The sequence below is a fragment of the Uloborus diversus genome, chromosome 10 (genome assembly GCF_026930045.1).
Source record: "Uloborus diversus isolate 005 chromosome 10, Udiv.v.3.1, whole genome shotgun sequence".
Taxonomy (NCBI): Eukaryota; Metazoa; Arthropoda; class Arachnida; order Araneae; family Uloboridae; genus Uloborus; species Uloborus diversus.
The window spans coordinates 133,452,469-133,475,045 of record NC_072740.1 but is presented as its reverse complement, the minus strand read 5'-3'; the positions used below and the strand labels follow the sequence as shown (position 1 = coordinate 133,475,045).

At 32.7% G+C, this 22,577-nt stretch overlaps 1 protein-coding gene across 1 annotated transcript in view; it reads right to left on the bottom strand.

The window, feature by feature from the left end:
• The window catches only part of LOC129231778 (ATP-binding cassette sub-family D member 2-like), a 56,847-nt gene that overhangs the window by 32,462 nt on the left and 1,808 nt on the right, over positions 1-22,577 (bottom strand). The window contains exons 2-5 of the mRNA XM_054866143.1: positions 11,319-11,499; positions 8,527-8,642; positions 8,230-8,401; positions 5,161-5,255 (exon numbers count right to left, since the gene is read on the bottom strand). Coding sequence (XP_054722118.1) covers positions 5,161-5,255; positions 8,230-8,401; positions 8,527-8,642; positions 11,319-11,499 — 564 coding nt within the window. The remainder of the gene's footprint in view (positions 1-5,160; positions 5,256-8,229; positions 8,402-8,526; positions 8,643-11,318; positions 11,500-22,577) is intronic.

Here is a 22,577-nt window from a genome sequence, read left to right as displayed (position 1 = left end):
CGAAAAAAACAAGGCAGAAAGTTTTTTTTTTGACGTCATAGACCGCAGGCCACGCTAAGAACGATTGGATATATGCAATTTTTCATTTTCCCTGACATTTCCCTGATTTTCGGCCATTTTCATTTTCCCTGACAATTCCAGGTTTTCCCGGTGCGTGGCAACCATGCATTAAAATATAAAATGGACACTTTGAAAAATTTTTGTCTTCTTTACATTTTATATAAGCATTTACAGTCTAAGTAAAAACTTTAAGGCCAGCAAACTTTTTTAAGAAATTGGACACATCTTAAACTTAGGACCAAAAAATCTTTTGAGGGGTAATTACAAAGTAGTGAAAAGGCAAAAACTTCCGTTTGTAAGCATTTCTTTGTAAGAAAATATTGCACATCAGTCTTTGAACCGGAGTAAAATCTTTAAGGCCAGCATAGGAAAAAGCATATGAAGACAAAAATAAAAATATTTATAAGCTTATGTAGGGACCATTTCTTCAAATTGCTTTAGATATTCTTGTTTTCATGGATAAAACTAATTTTTAAAAACGTTGGGGTCTATTTTACGCCATTTATCTTCGATGGTAAATTTCAGCTCTGTTCAATGAAGTAAAATGTCTCTCATTTGCATATACTGATCTTGCTAAGTCACCCCATAAGGTCTCTATTGGGCTAAGATCTGGAGACTTAGTTGATCATTTGTAAGTTTTAACATTGTTGACATGGAATCAATTTTTTGCACTGTTACTCTACTGGATTAGTGCATCGTCTTGCTGATATTTCAAATTTTCTCCAGCAATAAATTCAGCATTTGGTAAAAGATGGCTTGCGAGGACATTTCGATATGCTTGTGAATTCATTTCATCTGAAACAAACATCACTGAGCACACACCATTACAAGCAAGGCACTCTCAAGTAATGCTAGATGCTCCATCTAATTGGCGCTAGGATAATATAAAATACAGATGTCTGTTCTCCAAAAAAATATTCTATACTTTGTTTCACTCTAAGCTGACACTGAAGGGAAAGCTAGGTGAGTCGAATTGCAGTCGTTGTCAAGGAAACGAGGTTACTCTGCGTAGGGTGCGTACCAGTCAGCGGCGCGACTTGCCAAATTTGGCGAAGGAAAAAAGTAAACTTAAAATATCAAGAACGAAAAAACTATCCTTGAATTTTTCAAAGAAATTAGATTTGTCTCAATATATTTCATCATATTTTTATCACAAACACAAATGCAAGGCTGTGAATGGGATTTCATTTTGGAACGGCTGAGAGCTACCGGTCACCAAAGTAATTAACAAATAATTCTGAATGATTAAAAAATTAGCAAGAAAACAAATGAAAAGTAATTATTAAAAGAAGAGAATATTCTCTGACAGACGCATGCTCTGTCACTGGTGATTTCTTCGTTCACTGATAAAAAGCATGTGCTCACTCGTTAAAATACTGACCACCCAGTATATATATATATCAACTATTTCAAAAGAAAAGATAAGACGCCCGAAGTTGAGATAGGTAAGGAGAATATTAGTACAATAGCTGTGAACATTTCCCATGGTAATAATGGGTACCAAAGGCATCGAAAAGAACCGCGTTCTTTCAAAAGTATAACAAATGAAAAATTATCAGGCATGTTCTCCAAAGCACATCTTAATTTTTCTACTGCAGATTAAAGTTCATCAACAAGCCTTTGGCGAAAGAAATGTAAATTTTCAATCCTTGCCTGCAATTTTAGTAGTTTGTTAAGAAGTGGATCCTTTACCCTGCCTCTGACGTGGAAATGGTATTCCATATGCCTCCTCTTATCCATATCTTATGTATATATAAATCTATAGCTTCTTTACAACTTGTGCTTTCAGAAAAAAATGACTAAATTAAACTCAAATTGCCATTTAAAAATAAAGCTTAGCTTTCGGGACAAAATTGATTGCATATTTGAAATAATCTGCAACCTTTGTTACCCACCACATTCTTTACTTCTGTTTTGAATAACTTCTCTTTAATTTTTCACATGCACTCGACTTGCTCTCTGGAGTTGAGTAATGCATCCTAAGCTTGTTCAAATCTTTGTAACAAAAAAGGAATTCTTAATATTTATAAATTATTTTCCATAATCCCGCTGATTTAAAAATCCAACTGTGCCAATGCCAACCATTTCTTCGGAATTTGGAAAAGGTGCCATTGTGTCTTTTTATACATATGTATATAAATCAAAGAAGTACCTTTGTGCAGAAAAGTAAAAGAAAATGTAACAATGTTAAAACGTTCAAAAGAGAACTACAGACACCTGTTTTGAGGTTTCAAGGAGCCCCTTTTTCATCGAAAAAAAAAAAGAGATTGTTTTCACTTTTCTGCATTAAAACTGGGTGTTCCTTGAAACCCCGAAACCTGTGTCTGCAATTCACGGCAAATTTGTGAAACTCAACGTTGTTTTATTATCTAAAATACTATACTTCAACCCTGTATAGGCATTTTTCCTTTTATACACTCTAGTAATAACGGTAAAGATCAAAATTTAAATAAAAAGTTTTGGAAAAAAAAAAAAAAGATTGCCCTTTTTAAAAAATTCTATTCAAATAAAAAACTTAGAAACTTCATGGAAACAATTAGCTATTACTGCATTCCGGAGCTTAAAGAAGATATCAATTTTGAATTTTCCAAAAAAAAATTCGATTTTAAGCTCAACTTATTTATGAAAAAAGTTAAAAATAATAAACGAAAATGCATTGAGGTTTGTGCAAATAGAAAAGTTATGGCTCTCAATTTTTCGTGACCATGAAATTATATGATTAACCCCGAAACTCAATTTATTAAAAATTATTTTACTTACCTTAGCGTAGTTAATGTAGCCTACTTTATACGTATACTTTGAGAGTGAGTAAATTTGCTTCATATAAAAAGTTAATTTAAGGCAGGGGTTCTAAACCTGGAGAGGGTGGAGCAAACTAATTTTCTATTTCGAGGGAGATGTGTATGTTTCAAATTTAAAATGAAAAAGTAAAACTTCCTCATCCAGCAGTTCATCGGTGTAAATTTGTAATAGTGTATCTGTACATACGTGTGGGTGTGTGTGAGAGCATTATTCTTTTTCCTCCATAAACTTTTCAAACGATCCAAAAAAAAAAAGAAAAAAAAAATTAATTTGAATTTTGACATCTTGAATTCAAATTATGTTTTTCGCAATCACGAGTGTGTATGTAGGCGTGTGTGCTTGTGTGTGGGGTATGTGTGTTTGTGTGTAGGGGATATGTGTATATGTGTGTAGGCATGTGTGTTTGTGTCTGTGTGCTGGCATAAGTGTGTGGGTAGTTGTGTATATGAATGTGTGTGTGTGTGTGGGGGGGGGGGATGTGAATGTGTGTGTAGGCATATGTGTTTGTTTCTGTGTGCAGGCATGAATGTGTGGGTAGTTGTGTGTGTGTGTAGTTGTGTATGTATGTGCGTGTGTAAAGGACATGGATGCAACCTGGAGACGGCTTTCGCTATAGGAGCAGCATCCCCGGGTGAGGATCCAGTCGACGGTGATGGTGCGGAGGGTGGCGATGGGAAAATAAAAAGATGGGACATCAAAACAGTCAAATGAGAACAATAAGCAATCGTGATTGCTCAACAACTTTTGCTGTAGCAATTTTTTGTACACAACAAGTATTCGTTGCATTCAAACAAAATTCAGGTTTCTTGAAGTTTGGGCTTATTATGTAAGAAACGAAAGCTATTTAAAACTACCAAGTAATAAATCTCAAATTCAAAGAAAAAAATCTCAATGTATTTGTAGATGCAGCATGTAAATAATTGAAAACTAATATTTTCATTTCATTTTTTATTTCTTACTCACGAAAACTGTTTTTAAAAATGTATTCAATTGCTTGGAAATAACGATGGAAAGCATAAATGAGAAAAAAGACCAGGCGGAAATGCTTTGATCACAATGTGGAGAGTTCATTCAAGAGTCATAATGATTATCAGATGTTTTTCCTTGGGCGATGCGAAGTGGGGAGAAACGAGTTCTGGGAGGTTTGCCGATCCACAGGAAGCCCGCCAAGGTTAATCTTGGAAACTCAAGTCTTCGCCAAGACAGAAGTCGAGTTACTGCGCATTGATTTTCCTTTTGTAATCAAATTCTTACTAATTAAGTATATTTAACACACAACAACTTCAACTACATGTCTCAACTACATACATTCTCTATTTTTTTCACATCATTTATGAATTTACACTCGTTTAAACCTCCAAATTTACTAGAACTACTTCTCATTGCGGAGTAGCACATCTCGTACCTTTCCCTTCAGTGCCAACTTAGATTGGAACATACTATAACTCGGTAAGCTTCTAAGTTTTCTTATTGATGTACAAAGGGTAAATTATATATATATATATATATATATATATATATATATATATATATATATATATATATATATATATATATATATATATATATGTTATGTTTTGAAGAATCTTTGGTTTTTTTCTAATATGTGCTCATGAACAATTTTTTTAAACCAGTTAAAATTTTCTGCTTTCATTTCTCTTGTAATAAATTATTTGAATAGGGTCAAATTATTCATATTTACGTTCAGTATAATCCCGATTTAAGGATTGTCAAGGGACTGGAAAAAGTTGTCGTTAAATCAAGGACATCATTAAATTGAAGAGCATAGATATTTAATACAGTCAAATCTGGACTAGTGGAATGCTTCATTACATTGACAAAATTGTTAAATCGGGAATTGTTAAATCAAAGTTATACTGTAATAATTGCAATAGATTTTGTTTTGTTTTCGTTGCAATTAATGCGCACCACTTGCATTAGATTAAGCATTTTGCTTTAAAAAATTAGCAGTTCAAATGGCATATTAAGAAATAAAATTGTAAGAAATCTTTTAAATCTGTAGCACACCACTGCATAGGTCATTTTGGAATGACTCATTCCTCCCCTTGTTTGGCCTTGGAGGAATCTTGGTGATGGTGACTCAGCCTGACTTCTATTCAATGATCTACTTAATGCAATTTGAAGCAAAAGAGATGGAGATAGTGTCTAACTTCAGATATTTTCTACAACTCCAAAACTTTAAAAAACAATAGTATAAAAACTTCCCCACTTTTTAACAGGGCAAAATTCAAATATGAATAAGTGAAAAAATTCAAATTACTATTAATATTCCTTTACCTCAAAAGACAAACTAGGCACAACAATGTCACAGTTGGGTGTAATAATAGGAACTCCAGTTAACTTGATTATGCCATTCTTTTCAATGACTTTTCCTGAAATAATAATAATAATAATTAAAAAAAAAAAAAGGTTAGCAATGATTTATTCACAAAAATTATTTAAGCTTTGCTAATCTTAACAATGGAGTTTTAGCATTAACAATAATTTTGTATAATTTGTAATAAAAATTTTAACTAATTAAACTAACTAAATAAACTAAGTACAAAGGAAAAACAACAAAATATAAGAAAGTAACAACTGAAACATTATTAATGTTGTAACACATGGAAAATAAGTACAGGTTATGCAAAATGCATTGACACATTAGGTTTGACACAATTTGAAAATTTTCGTTGCTATAAACATTAAAACTTTCCTAGGCATAAGTTCTGTACAATTTACAGCTTTCTCATCAGGTGATTATTTGTGACTTAATTTGCTAAGATTTTAGAAACTCCAAAAAACTTTTTGGCAAGTCACTGTTTTTCTCATGAGTGTTACCTTATAAACCATTCTGTAATTTCTTTCCTAAAAATGAATAATCTAACAAATCTTGGTTAAATTATCTTAAATAGTCAGTTTTAAGTCAAAATGGTATAAATATTCATTAAAAAAATTTTAAGTGTATGTAAAATTTTTCTCTCATAAGTATTACTTTGTTTCCTAAATAAAGGGTAAATTTTACTATAAAAATATATTAAACATGAAATGTTTTTATTGCAATTACCATGAATAACTAAAAAATTTTAATATTGAAAACAATTTTTACAGATTCAGGTTTATTAATACAAATGCCTAATTTTAGCTATAGTCTTACGCATGAGATATGGACTCATTAAATTAGTTATTGTAGAGTTTTTTCAGTAATTCTTTTAAAATATATACTTAAGAATTAACGTTTTTTCTAAACAATGCTCTCAAATTTCAGTTTTGTAAACATTAGTTTTGTGTCAGTGTTCACTCTTCAATTTGTAATACACGTGAATTTATATATATATATATATATATATATATATATATATATATATATATATATATATATATATATATATATATATGTGTGTGTGTGAAAATATATCTCTTTGATATATTTTCACACGTCAGTATGAGTTAAAGGTAATACAATATCTATAATTATGGATCTACTCATTATTTCGGTCTCTTTTATCATGGGTGTCATGAATGTTTCCTGTTAAAAGTAACTCATGAGCAGTAACACTCATGAGATTTATAGAAAAAAATTTTCCTGGAATAAATTCTATCAGTGTTTATGAGCATTTAATTAGGTCTCTTGTTTCTTAAACAAAAAATACATTACAGCAAAATTGTATATTTCAATACTTAAAAAACAATATTACAAAATAAATGGGTAACACTCATGTGTGAGAGATGATTAAAATACTCTTCACATAGAGTTGCACATCTCCAATATACAACATATATAAAGAATGAATATATCTATTTTCAAATTTACATATTCTAAGAAGAAACAAATAGGACTTCCCCAACACTGCTGCTAACAATGATAAAGAAATATTTTGCATGTAAAAATATTTAATTCCCTTGGGTAACACTCATGAGTTACACATAAGGACACAAACTGCATTGATATTTTAAACTGCTTGATGAGCAGTTTAAGTAATATCTATTTCAGCTGTGTGTAACTAACTAATATTACTTCCTTTTTTTGAGCACAAAAAGTAAAAAAGCTGCTTGAAAATGTACAAAAAAGATTTAGGAATCGTGAATTTTCCAGTTAGGACAAGGAAATTTCTGTTACTAGCTAACTAAAGTACTTAAAAAGGCTTATTAATCTACGATCATAAGAAGAAAAAAAAGCTCTAAATGCAATGAATTAAGTGTAAAACAATGCATTATTACATGCTTAAATTATTTTTTTGGTGTGGAAAAATGCCAAAAAAAATAATTTTATCAACATAAAAATGAACAGGAAAAATCAGGACATCAAAATTTCAATCATTTTGAAAATCACCCACAAAAGAACACACACAAAATATTAAAGGCAATGCACATTTTGAAGCTAACTTTATTGTAAAATAAACACTGCATTTTCATACTTTGTTTTTCTACATAATTATTTTTACTTCCTTTTGCAAAAAAGGAAGTATTGTATTCGCGAAAAAATTTTCACTCAAAAAACGTCCTTAATTTCCATTTTGCTCACCCCCAAATGAATGTTGAGTTTTTTTTTCGATTCGACCACATGCGGAAAAGTGCCTAAGAATGTATAGACACGCGAAATATCCATTTTGACCATCACCGAGGTAATTACAACGACTTTTCTCGTGACGTCTGTATGTATGTGAGTATGTGTGTATGTGCGTATGTATCTCGCATAACTCAAAAATGGTATGTCCTAGAAAGTTGAAATTTGGTACATAGACTCGTAGTGGGGTCTAGTTGTGCACCTCCCCTTTTGGTTGCTTTCGGATGTTCCTAAGGGGGTCTTTTGCACCTTTTTCGGGGGAAATCATTGTTAATTTCGATGTAAACTCAAGTGGCGTTATAATTTGTCGGACACTTGGCGATATATCACCAGTCTTTTGGTCGCCAAGTTTTGTCGCCAACTTGGCGACAAATTTGGCGGAGTTTTTTTTTTTTTGGTTTCAATTTGGCCATTGTTGGTGATATTTAGAGAATAAATATTGAATCACATTAAAATAGCGAATAATGGGGAAATGACATTAAATTGGAGTAAAAGGAAGTCATGTGATGCACACATCAGCTCGTTAAATAGTTATTTTTCAGAGATCTAAAATAACTTCACTATTTTATTCAAAATGTGCAACATTTTTACGATTATAATTTTAAGCTTCATTAAATGAACCCACTACTTAGTTACTAAATGGAAAGAAACTACACTCTTTTTACTTTTATCAAGGAAGTTACTTTTTACTTTTATCACTAGTACCAATCACAATAATAGAAAAAAAGAAAGACACTTCAAAATAGACAAAATTCACACACAAATAGAAATATAAGAAAAACATCCAAAAAACTACATACCAAGTATTTCAGGCATTCCATTTCGGAATTTCAATTCTTTTAATTCAGTGGCTTTTTTGAATGACTTAGAAGAACTTGCTGTTAGGGTTCGGTAATATTTTCCTTGACTGACATCTTCAAAAACAGTTAACATTTTTGATACACGTGCAGTATATCCAGCTAACTCAGTAATCTATAACAATTAAACATTTTATATAATCAGAACATACTAGTATATATTTTACATTAAGTAACTGAAGTACATCCACAATAAATAAATAAATACAATTAAAATAATTTTTAAAAAATAAGCATTACTTCTTTGTAAGAGCTCATTAATCTCTCCGTAGCATCTCCTCCAGCTATTAAAATATTTTTGGCAGTAGTCATGTACTGAGTTCTTGTGCTAACACCATCATCACTAAAGTTATCATCTATAAAGTTAAATTTTTCAATTTGATTACTATTTTTCAAAATATCATCTCAAGAACATATAATTGTAAGGTTACAGCTACTAAAAATAGATAAATAATAATTAAACCTTTAACAATTCACATGAAAATAATAAACCTTGAATTCCATCTTTATAAAATTTAAATTATAATTGTAAGAGAACTAGAAATAAAATAGTTATTGACAGTTTAAGAGTCAAAATGACTATGAGATACAATGCTACACTCAATCATTTTCCTACTGTCTTTATGCATCATTTCCATAAACGTAAATGGTAAAATTCAGTACCTTAACACACTGCAAAGACAAACTTGAGTAAGAAATTGTTTTGTATATAAACATAACATGATAGCACTTATTTTAGAGATAGATAAAATCAGTGTAAAACTAATACAGTAAACTCCTGATTAGCCACGAGCGAATTAAAATATCACAATTCTGGTTATACAGATTAGTGATTCTCCAAAATCCTAACAACATTATGTCCCAGTAGCCTGACACAAAAATTGTTTAACCCAGAAAGTGTTTTCATTTTTTTAATCGTTAGAAATAACTTATCTAATGTTATTCTACTCTTATTAAAACAATAACTTGTTTAGTTATTTCTACAAACATTTTTGAATAACCAGAAAGTCACACTTTTTGGATGGGGACATACGTTTTTCAAATGAACTTAAATTAAAAATTGTATATCAACATTCCACAAATTCAATTTGTAGTACAAAATTAAGCATACTTAAATGTGTAAAATAGCATTCTTTAAATAAATTTAATTATTTAAATCATCAAGGTACATCGTTTTAAACTTTGTCCCCACGTTTTCAAGTCATTCTCCTATCCTAGGAATGAGTTCAATTATTATAGATAAAAAAAGGAATTTTTATTCTGCTGTACTACAAAACTGTTTATTATCACCATTTTGTTGGATTTCTTGAGTATTTTGTTAATATGATTTGTTTGCTGTTCTCATTTACAGGGTACGTAACATTTTCGCTGTCATTCTCCTGGACAATATTTCTGTTTTAAATAAATGAAAAATTTAAACTCTACTCATAGTGAGTGGTTGAATTAAAAGGTTAGAATAGAAAAATAACATTATTTACCTTAAATAAAATCCTGGGCCTACATAACAGGCAAATTGTATGGAAAATGTCATACTCCCTGTATTAAAAAAAATGTCTTACTCCTGTTGCAAAAAAAATCACTCTCCTAGTATTATTTCTCAAGCACTGGTAATGCATCCCGTAGAATAGAAAGATTTATTTCTAATACATTAGTTGGAAAATAACACTGATTGAAAAAAAGAAAGTTAAATTTGGCAAATAAAAATTTATCAGTGGAATAATTCTATTCATTTAATTTTTTTTTCTTTTATTGTTGTTCAGACAAAGCGGTCCAAGAGAGATTTATTGGTTAGGGTTAGACATTTGTTTATCTAAATGCTGCTCGAATAGGTAAGTGAAGTTGCTATAAATTTCACAGTTGCTTTAAATTAAAAGTAAAATATATGTTATTAATATTGCTGATTCCCTTTTTGTTTTATGTTTGTATTTCCTGAACCATAAAACAATTCGCAGGTAATGAGAAGGTAACTTTTCTTTTTGTATATTTTATCATACTGTGTATGGCTAACTTAAAGAAAGTTTCAATGTAGCAATCGATTTTTTTTTTGAAATGAATGTCCATTTTTCGAAGTGTAAGTCATTCAGAGTGAAAAATATGGAAAAACCTTTGTGGGACATGCATTCGAAGAAATTGGGGGCGTCGGTTAAGGGAGGTTTTACATAAATTTTGTTTTGTCATTTAATAACCAAACTTTTTGGTTTAGGCTTCAGTTATTTCTTTATTACTATAGTTACATTTTAGATAACCCATGAAGAAATTCATTTTGTAACTATCCTGATGCAGCTTGTTAGTCTCTTGCTGTATGAAAATTTGAGCCCTTCTTTTGAGGGTGTAACATAGTTAAAGTGTTTCTCGATTTTTCTCTTTATAAGTTCCTAACAAAGAGTAAGTATAACTTTTTTCAGCATTTTTTTTAAAATGTGATTTGAAAATGTCAGGTTCTTGGAGAATCACCCAGCCATAAAACGAAGTTGCAAAACATAGGTAAGCTCAATTTTGATAAAAAGAAGTGCAAGAGTATTTGTACCATCTCATAAAATGTGTCAACATTAAATGATTCTGCAGGACAAAATTCATTTACTAAAACAGACATTTAGTAAAACTTGCCAAATGTGAACAAAATTTCATTCATTGGCCATTCAATACATTGCAAACAAGTAACACAACATGAGAGTATTTTCAACATTTAAAATAAAACAAAATAATAATAAATCTGGAAAACAAACATGCAAATTTAAAATTCATTTCTGACTTTGATTTCAGACATGAAAAAAATATTACTGCACATCATCTGAACTTAATTTAGTCGCCCTTCCTGTTTAATAAATGATTTTAATTAGATAAAAGTTGTAAACAAGCAAAGGGCTTTTTTTTCCATTTTTCATTCTAAAAGATTTTTACAGTTCATTTTCCCTATACTTTCCTCCCTTTAATCTTTTACTTCACTGAGTTATAAGACTTGTTTTTATTAATCACTAACTGAATTGCAACAAAAATATATGGTAAAAAAATAATTATAAAAAAATACCAACCAGCATCTGTTTTAGTGTATCCAGTCATTATTGGAAGTGATATAATAATCATTCCAGCGGCGGACCACGTGTACTTCATGAGGAACTGTTCAAGCATGATATACCAAAGCTTCTTATTCAAAATTTGATTCATCTTCCAGGCAAGAGCCTTGTAACTCCTCTGAAGTAAAGAAAGCTCAACCTGTAAAAAAAGTCTGAATTAGAAGAAATATTTAGAATATATAAGATACATATTTGAGCAAAACAATGATTTTGTTGTTGATTGTTAATTATAAAGAATATTTCTTATCCTCAGTCTGTAAAGCTTCAACTTTTTTTTTTTCATTTGGTACAATTAGAAACGAGCTGATGTGTGCATCACATGACTTCCTTTTACTCCAATTTAATGTCATTTCCCCATTATTCGCTATTTTAATGTGATTCAATATTTATTCTCTAAATATCACCAACAATGGCCAAATTGAAACCAAAAAAAAAAAAACTCCGCCAAATTTGTCGCCAAGTTGGCGACAAAACTTGGCGACCAAAAGACTGGCGATATATCGCCAAGTGTCCGACAAATTATAACGCCACTTGAGTTTACATCGAAATTAACAATGATTTCCCCCCAAAAAGGTGCAAAAGACCCCCTTAGGAACATCCGAAAGCAACCAAAAGGGGAGGTGCACAACTAGACCCCACTACGAGTCTATGTACCAAATTTCAACTTTCTAGGACATACCATTTTTGAGTTATGCGAGATACATACGCACATACGCACATACATACAGACGTCACGAGAAAAGTCGTTGTAATTACCTCGGTGATGGTCAAAATGGATATTTCGCGTGTCTATACATTCTTAGGCACTTTTCCGCATGTGGTCGAATCGAAAAAAAAACTCAACATTCATTTGGGGGTGAGCAAAATGGAAATTAAGGGCGATTGTTTGTTGGCCTAGCGCCCCTTATATGAAATAATTAACGAATTCATCTCACCACTTATCCCACCATAATATCAGTCACTTGCCTAATCATTGAGAAATTTTCAACGATGTTTTTCTTTCTTCTAATGCGGACGCCTGATGACATATTTCGCACGTGCAGTCGCCGATCTATGACATCACGACCTTCACGTAATCGGTGATGCATCGTAACAGATCGGCACGTGCCTGATGCTCATTGGCCAGGTGCTATGCTGGCGTGTATCAGGTGATTTGGCGTCCGCATGCAAATGAGTTCACTTACGATAAAAGGAAATGTTTCGAGCAGAAAGGAGACTTCTTCGGTGTTTTCTCTCTGGCAGGTTGACTCGAGCTCCCGTTTGCTTTTATGCAACGATGCGGGTTCTTTTTAATAAATAGATAATAGATTGATATAGCTCAGCTCTAGTTCGCGTTGTTTCAAATGTTTTTAATTTTATTTAACTAACTTTACTAAATGACCAAATAAATTTGGTTTTTATTTTTAAGTTGTCTTCAATTATTTTTTAATCATGCATTTCTAGTCATACATTTAATTAGGTTATTGCATTTAGAGATTATTAGTCTTGAGCATTCTCTTGCTCATTAAAAGGTTATGGGCAACCTGGACTCTGTTTTCGATAGCCTATATTTTCAGTAGGACTGGGATGGAAATGATGTTTTTGACGTCTGTGATAATTTTCGATGGGGGGGGGGGCCGTATAGAAGATTTTTTTTCGACAAGAGCATACTGATGATAAATATTAGATTATTAGTGCTCATTGATATTGTCTTCCGACTTTCTGTCGAAATAATGGCGAATCCCCAGATAACTATTGAGAAATTAAATGGCACAAATTATGTGTCATGGGCAGCAGATATGAAATTTGTCCTGATGGAGAAAAACGCCTGGGACATTGTAACTGGTAAGGAAACAGTGCCAGTAGTCTCTAAAGATTCAGGATTTACTGAGAGAGACGTTCGTGAGTTTTTGGCCAGAGAACGAGCGGCATTATCTTTAATATATTTGTTCGTAGACAACGAATTCAAAAGGATAATAGAGCATTGTGAGTCGCCAGAAAAATCGTGGGAATGTCTAAAAGCAAACTTTTATCCTGATAACAGGTGTGTGCATATGAGAACTTTTACTGAGTTAACAAACTGTCGATTTGAGCAAGGTGAATCCATAAACCTCTTCGCATCAAGAATTCGTCGAATTTATGACAGGATAAAGGGAATCGACAAGAATTTTTCGGAGTCATACTTAAATTTTCAAGTTTTGAGATATCTTCCATCGGAATATGACAGCATTTGCCAATCAATTTTGAGAAAGAAACCCGAGGATTTTTCTTTTGATGCGATAGTACAGGACTTAATTTCTGAAGAGAGCAGATTAAAGCTGAAGGACGAGGATAATATTAGCGCCAACTACGTTGCTCCGAAAGAAAAAAGATCGTGTTATAATTGCGGACGTACAGGCCACATCCGCAAAGATTGTAGTTTTCCAGAGAGGAACCGCGGAGGAAGTCCATCCACAAGCTCCAAGAAGTCAAGTTATGGCCAGAGGAGGTCAAGAGGAAGAAACAGGAACCAGTATACCAGAAGAGGCAGCTCCTCATCGCCGAAAAAGTGTGAGTACTCTTCCAAAACATTTTTTATTTCGGAAGCGAACTTTAACGAGATAGACTGTAATCCTTCATCATGGGCATTTGATTCGGCGGCCAGCCATCACTTTGCAAATAATAAGAACTTTTTCCATAAATATGAACCTGTAAATGATCGAAAGATGGCCGTAGCAGTCCAAAATCATGTTTTTCCAATTGAGGGGGTTGGAGAGATAAAGTTCGGTCCTAAGACCATTAATTTAGTAAATGTGATGTATTCGCCGCATTTGCGAAGAAATTTACTGTCTGGTCCCAGATTTGACCAAGCGGGAGCATGTTTTAAAGGGGGAAAAGGTTTGGTAACTGTATCAGATAACGGTGAAACAATTTTTAAAGCTAAACTATCTAATGGCATTTATTTTGTTAACCCAAAGGTAATTTCAGAAAATGTACATAAAAATGTTAATTATGAAGCTAGTAGTACTGAAAGCTTAGAATTATGGCACAAAAGATTTGCTCATGTAAATGTCGATAATATAAAGAAAACTGCTGAATATAAATGTACTAGGGGTCTACCAGTTTTTAAAAATGATAAAGTAAATTGTGAAGATTGTAAATTAGGAAAGTTCAGACGCGTATCTTTCAAACCAATGGACGAAATTCGATCAAAGAAACCTTTAGAATTAATTTATAGTGACATTTGGGGGCCATCGAGTATTGAAGGTAGAAGAGGTGAACGATACTTTCTTTCAGTTGTTGACGATTATTCCCGTAGAAAGTCATTGTACCCATTGAAAAATAAAAATCAGGCAGCAGAAATTCTCATTAATCATATTAAAAGGGCAGAGAGATTTCTGGGAACAAAGCTGAAAGCAATAAGAACTGACAATGGAGGGGAATTTTCAAATACAATTTTAAGTAAATTTTGTCAAAATGAAGGAATAAAACATGAATTCACTAATAGTTATACCCCTGAGCAAAACGGGGCGGCTGAAGTATTTAACAGAACTGTGGCAGATGGTACTAGGGTAATTTTAGAAGAGAGTGGTATGGGTAAAAACTTTTGGCCTGAAGCCATGTTGTATTTCACGTACACCTGGAACCGCGTATGTCATAGAGATCAAAAACTAACTCCTTTTGAGCTATATGGGGGAAAATCACCCTCAATCAGACATTTGAAACCATTTGGATGCGTAGCCTACGTTGGTGTGCCGAAGCAACGTCGGCAAAAGCTTGATCTTAAAGCCCAAAAAGGGATTTTAATTGGGTATGCATTTCGAACAAAAGGGTATCGAATCTGGATTCCAGAAAATGATAAAATTATAGAGACCATAAATGTCAGATTTAATGAGGGAAAATTTTTCAAAGACGAATTTGAGTCTAAACGCAGTGGAGTCGTGATGGGCACCATAGAATGGTTAAATGTACCAAAATCAGATGAAGATGAAATTCCTGATGAGGAAATCTTAAAAATTCCTGAACTACCACCTGTTCATTCAGAAACAGAAGAATCAGATCGGGGGGAAACTGAATCATCAGATGATGAAAGTGATAAATGTTTAAAATTAACAAAATGGGAAAGAAAAGTCGTACCAAGACCCGATGGGTTTCGTAACGATATCTATTATTTTGAAAAAGGAACCAACAAACGATTGAGATCAATTTATGATGTAAAGAAATATTGCAGAAAAAATAATATTGTTTATCAACCAGACATATTTTGCTTTAAAGGTAAAAATACTACTGAAGGAGAGATTGATAACTGTGTAAACAGCAACGTAATTAATGAATTTTCTCAAGCATGACTAGGACATCAAATCATTATTCCTAACACTTACAAACAAGCCCTTAAATCGCGGGAAAAAGACAATTGGATAAGTTCAATGCGGGAAGAATTAAAAGTGATGCAAGAGCGCAAAGTGTGGAATCTTGTCGAATTATCGCCTGATTCTACTCCAATTGGTTCTCGCTGGGTTTTTACAGTCAAAAGAAATGAAAATGGGGAAATTTTGAGATACAAAAGTCGCCTAGTAGCTTTAGGAAGTTCTCAATTGAAATATGAGAGTTATGATCTTACGTATTCGCCAGTTGTAAATTTCAGCATTATAAGATTTTTCTTTTCTCTTTTGGTGGTAAAATTAAACTGGGTAAACATCCAATGTGATGTGAAAAATGCTTACCTTTATGCACCTATTTCAGAACCAATTTATATGAAACAACCACCTGGTTTTGTAGAAAAGGGGATGGAAATTTTATATTGTAAGCTAAATAAAGCAATTTACGGACTCCACCAAAGTGGACGATTGTGGTTTTACGAAATAGAAGAAAAATTGATTTCAATAGGTTTTTGTAAATTTGAATGGTGTAACTGTGTCTATATCTATAAATCTTCTGTAATTTTACTTTTGTATGTAGATGATATTGTTTTATTTGAAAAGAGTCAAAATGATATACAAACTGTTTTAGATTTGTTACAAAAATACTTTGATTTAAAAATTTTAGGTAAAACTAAAAAATTACTAGGTGTGGAATTTGAGGAGGATTTGAATTGTTTTTCATTAAGTCAAATTGGCTATATTGAAGAAATTTATGAACGTTTTGAGAAATTCAATATCCCTATCTCCTCATTGCCGATAAGTAAAGGTATTATATACACTAAACTAGATTGTCCAAATAACGATCAAGAGGTACAAGATATGTCAAAAATACCGTACAGGAATTTGTTAGGTTGTCTTTCGTTTCTAGCAAACAGAACAAGACCAGACATTAGTTACGCTACAAACATTTTTAGCCAATTCCAAAATAACCCCGGTATAAAGCATTGGGATGGTTTATTAAAATTATTAGGCTATGTTTCTAAAACTAGAAATTACAAACTTAAATTACAATGCAATGAAATTCAAGTTGTAACATATTCTGATGCAGATTTCGCCTCTAACAGAGACGATAGAACTTCACTCGGAGGTCAGATTGTTTTCATTAACAAATCGCCGATTTCATGGCGAACATTTAAACAAAAGTGCATTAGTTTATCAACGATGGAATCAGAGTTTATTGCAATGACAGAGGCCGGCAAAGAACTTCTTTGGTTTGATAGAATCATTGATGAATGTGTTAATAAGGGGGTAATTAACAAGGAACACAAAATTAAATCTGTATTAAAAGTTGATAATCAAGCTACAATAGATTTTGTGAGATCACCGATCGAAAATTATAGGACAAAACATATTGATGTAAAGCTTTTTTATATACGCGATTTAATTTATAAAGATATATTTGATGTTGAATTTGTTAGAAGTAAAAATAACATGTCTGATGTATTTACTAAGCCTTTGTCTCGATCTGAACTAATAAAGTTCAATGAAAATGTTTTTGTAATGTAATTGTTTTTGTGATATTTTCAGTAATTTAATTTTTTGAAAATGTAGTAATGTGGGAAAAGTAAACTATTTTTAACTATTGGGAACGGGTTAAAGTTATATTTATATTTTTTGCGTTTTACAGTTTATATTTGTACTGTTCAAATGTGTTTATACCAAGTATTTGTATACTCGCCAAGGTTTTTCAATTTTTGCAGATTGAATGTGTTTATATGACATTGGACTGATTGACTTTTTACTGACTTGGAAAATGGAACAGTTTGAACTGACTGGAATCGGATTGAGTGATATTTTGTTATAAAAGAATTTGCTTGTTGTTGTATTTAACTAATCTACTAATCATGTTTATATTTATTCAAAATCTTTTTGTAAAACTAGAGCTGGTATTGAGATTTGTTAGGAAATGAATTATCTTTAAATGTATAAGAAAATAATGTTCATAAGATGGTGAGAGGGGGGGCATTGTTGGCCTAGCGCCCCTTATATGAAATAATTAACGAATTCATCTCACCACTTATCCCACCATAATATCAGTCACTTGCCTAATCATTGAGAAATTTTCAACGATGTTTTTCTTTCTTCTAATGCGGACGCCTGATGACGTATCTCGCACGTGCAGTCGCCGATCTATGACATCACGACCTTCACGTAATCGGTGATGCATCGTAACAGATCGGCACGTGCCTGATGCTCATTGGCCAGGTGCTATGCTGGCGTGTATCAGGTGATTTGGCGTCCGCATGCAAATGAGTTTACTTACGATAAAAGGAAATGTTTCGAGTAGAAAGGAGACTTCTTCGGTGTTTTCTCTCTGGCAGGTTGACTCGAGCTCCCGTTTGCTTTTATGCAACGATGCGGGTTCTTTTTAATAAATAGATAATAGATTGATATAGCTCAGCTCTAGTTCGCGTTGTTTCAAATGTTTTTAATTTTATTTAACTAACTTTACTAAATGACCAAATAAATTTGGTTTTTATTTTTAAGTTGTCTTCAACTATTTTTTAATCATGCATTTCTAGTCATACATTTAATTAGGTTATTGCATTTAGAGATTATTAGTCTTGAGCATTCTCTTGCTCATTATTTTTTAGTGAAAATTTTTTCGCGAATACAATACTTCCTTTTTTGTAAAAGGAAGTAAAAATTAATCAACTTCTTCCACTTTAACACAGACAAACTTGGGAATATTTGCCAATTTCTTGCCGAATTTGACATAAGAAATGACACCAACTTTTGACCAAATCTCTTCCATTTCTTGCCAAGAGCATCGACTCCAGGCAGATATGACGGCATCACTATATGAGTTGCCAGTGAGGAATAGATGCTTAAATTTTGGAGGGGGCCAATATGACCAAGCTGCCCTTTAATCTTGTATTGCCTCTTGAAGACCCTCTTGTGTCATGCTGAGATTGCATTGTGTGGGCTCTTTAGCCCACAGAAAAGATATTTGTTGATGTGAGATTTTTTTTCAAAAATAGTACGTATTTCTAAGACGTATCTATGAAAGTATACTATGCATTTAGCAGTTGAAATGTGTTTCTAGCAGAAGAAAGTGATGAACACTTATTGAATAGACACACTTAAAATATGAGCGTAACAATGAATGTAAAATACCAAGGCATTTAGTGGAAATCATAAAACCACACCACTGAACAGGTTTCTCTTAACCATCGTTACACAGAGCACCCAAGAATGAAATATTTAGCCTATATGAGGTTTACGTCTTTAGTTAAAATTAACTATGATTCTTCATCAGTTTTTTCTGTTTTGAAAAGGCCGGTAAAAGCTTGATGAATTTCTAATTATTTAAATTATTTAAGAAAAACCGAAAACACTTGATCATGTCTGAAAATATGTCGAGTCTCTTCAACCATTACGAAGAACCAGCAAGATTCTTTTTTCATGAACATTGGTTTGCGATTTACGTAAATTGAATTTACTCATTTTTTACCATTAATCTAAAAAAATTTGAGGGTGCGACTGCCCCCTCTTGAACCCCCTACTTGCCGCCCCTGGGGCCGCTACATCTCCAGATGCCAGGGCCGATTTTTTTAACCAATCCGCCACTGCCGAGGACTGCAGTTTCGTGCTTTTTAGCACTCATCAGCCCGGAATAGGAATCACATGAGCTGGAGGCGAAAAACCTCTTAAGGGAGCCAAGGGAGCCAAACAAACTGGTAGCTAATGCAGAATTAGCAAACCATTTTATTACTTTTTTAAACCATTTTTTTTTATCTTTTACCATTGATTATTATTATTGTTCATTAAATCATGAGAGGGGAGAAAAGTGCTTACCAACGCATTTTCAGAAAAGTTTACAACACCGCTGCTAATTAGCTGTGATAAAACAAACAAAATTATTTAAGACTAAACTTATTTTCAGCTGTTAATTTCTTTCCAAGAAACAAACAACAAGCATTATATTTATTTGGCAGTAGCAATTATTTATCGCTTGCAGGAGCATCGCAAGAGCAGCGATTTTTTTTTTTCGCAAAATTAGCAGATTTTGTATAAGCTGATCCTTCTAATTTGACTTCAAAAAAGGTTCCAAAAATTATCGGTTTTATCCACGGAAATATGCGTTATTTTGCTTTCAGATTTGCTCTTTCAATAAACTACTTGTGAAAGATCCGTTCTTGTTTATCAGAACTTTGAGAAGGGTCCGTTTTGTTTGATCAGGATTTTGTGAAAGGTCCGTTTTGGTAGACTGGATTTTTGTGAAGGGTCCGTTAACGGACCCAAATATCCTCTGGCCAGACCCCTGGTGAAGATAACAAAAAGGAAATCAAAAACAACTTTCAGTGATTGCTAGTCTGGGAGTTTTGTGAAAGGTTCGTTTTTAGGGGTCAAAATTTTGTGAACAGACCTAATTTTTATCTAGATTGACATCTGAAGGGAGATTTTTTTTCCCTCTGTGTATATTTTAGAGAATTTTTTGTTCGGCAATAAATTTGCCAAATTCGAATTTTGATCGCCGATTTTTACGATTTTCATGCGGTGCATTGGCGAATGCTTAATGCAGTCCCTGGGTCAGATGATAACTGCGCTCGCCCACGGTTTTATGGAGGCACACTGAAGAAAAGTACCATTCCACCCATTCTATCGCACGACATTCTGCCCACACCCCGAGTATAATGGTCTAGGGGGCCATAGCCTATGATAGCCGGTCCACTCTATTTGTGATACGTGGAACCTTAATGGGTCAACGTAATGTTAATGGAATTCTGCAACAACATGTAGGACCATTCCTCAATAGTCTCCCAGGGGCATTTTTCCAGCAAGATAATGCTCATTCGCATACAGCTAGAGTTGTTAGCGACTTCTTGGGTCCTTTTGAGACCCTTCTATGGCAAGCCCGCTCTCCCGACTTGTCCCCTATAGAGCAGGGTTTAAGCTGGGTTCAAAAGTTCTTTAGCATAAAAGCTAAAATTGAGGGGAAAATGTTAGCAAAATGCTAAAATGTTACACATTCTCATATATTTATATATGCCTCAGTGTGTTTCATCTCCAGTTGAAAATAAAATTCATATTTCATCTGTGACATCGTTGAAGAAATAAGTACAACAGCTATTTTTTTAAAACATAAAATAAAAAAAGAAAACACGATTGATGTTTAGAACGTTGCAGTCTCCTCCTCCTAATAAAGTAGTTTTTGGGGGACATAATGCTAGATAAGACTAATAGTTATTGAACTTAACTGTAGTTTAAACATCTTAACTAAGATTTAAAAAAAGATTAAGTTGATTATCGCCACACATGCTTCCTTTCTAGGATCATAGATTTCTTCTTCTTCTTTTTTTTTAATTAATTTATTTTTTATTTGAGCAAAAAAGCGAAAATGCATTGCTTTATTTTCGCAATTCAGATAGTGTTTTCGCATTATGCGAAAAATGCCACCGTAGCGGAAACCCTGCTATAGAGCATGCATCAACTGAAACGCCAGATGCCGCCATGCTATTCTGTGCAAGATTTGGAAGTGGCAGCTCAAAATTTGTGGGTCCATCTATCTCAGGACAACATCAGACATTTAATTAGCTCAATGTCGGACCGTGTTGCGGCTTGTATCGCAGCAAAAGGGGGCCCAACGAGCTATTGAAGTAGCACTGTATTTATCTCATTTCTTACCCTGTATTTGTTTAATTGTCTAGATTTTGGGAAATCAAGTGTATCTCTCACCTATATAATTCTGTATATTAAATTTCACTTCAATCCAATGTTTTCTTCTTGAGGCGCTATTTCCAATCTTCCAAAGTGTAATGACATAGTAATAAAAATTCCTCAAAAATCGGGAGCTGTTGATAGAAGTTTAAGCAGACAACATGCGGCTTGAATTTATCTACTTCAATTTAAAGTGTTACCACTCACTAAAAATTAATCTATTGAAAAAATATATTTGGTGAAATAGAAGTCTGAACAGCACAACTCAAAAAAATGCAAATTTCATTTTAAATAATTTGTTTTTCAAACCATATATTTTGACTACCTGTTTTCCCCCACCTGACTCTAATTGAATAAAAAAAAGAGCTACTTGGAGTTTTTCTCCATGTAACTTTAGAAAAACTTAGTTGGTCTCCCTTGTATATTTATGTACCCAATAGGAAAGCTGCATTGATGTAAAAAAAGAAAAAAAAAAAAAACAAAAGAAAAACTATTTAGCAAACTTGTATTACCTTAAAAAATATAAGTTTCTAAATTTATTAAATCTGTAATTTATCAATAAAGCTTTGCTAGTTACTTTGCATCTATTAGATTTTACTTATTGCATATGTAAAATTCATGTAAACATTTGGGGGAAAAAACAATAAATTAAAAAAAAAAAAAAAACATTTTTGAAAAAAAACCACTTGGTTTAAACTGTGGTTCAAACCATGGTTTAAACCAAACAACCCTGCTGGAAAATGAAAACTTTATTATGGAAAACTCAAATGACTTTGGAAAAGAAAAACTGGGAGAAGGGTTTCCACAAATTTTTTGACAATAATAAAATAAGATAGGGACAAAGTGAAGAAATGGGGAAGGGAGGGAAGGCCTTAAACCTTACTTTTGCAATAATGAAAATATCGGTGCAATCGTGACCAGAAAATTTTGCCCATTTTATATGAACAGAACCGAAAGTCGATGCAAAAAAATATTTTGTGAGGTATAAATTTTTGCGATTATGAGGGGTTTGCAAAAAACAAGTGCTTTTAGAGTGTGTCATTATTTATATTGTGTTAATTAGTCACAAAAATGCATTTTTCAATTAAAAATTAAACCCAAAAATTAGACAGGTTAAAACTTTTACAGTAAACTCCCGATTATCCGCGGAATTGGGTGGCACAAGTACCGCGGATAA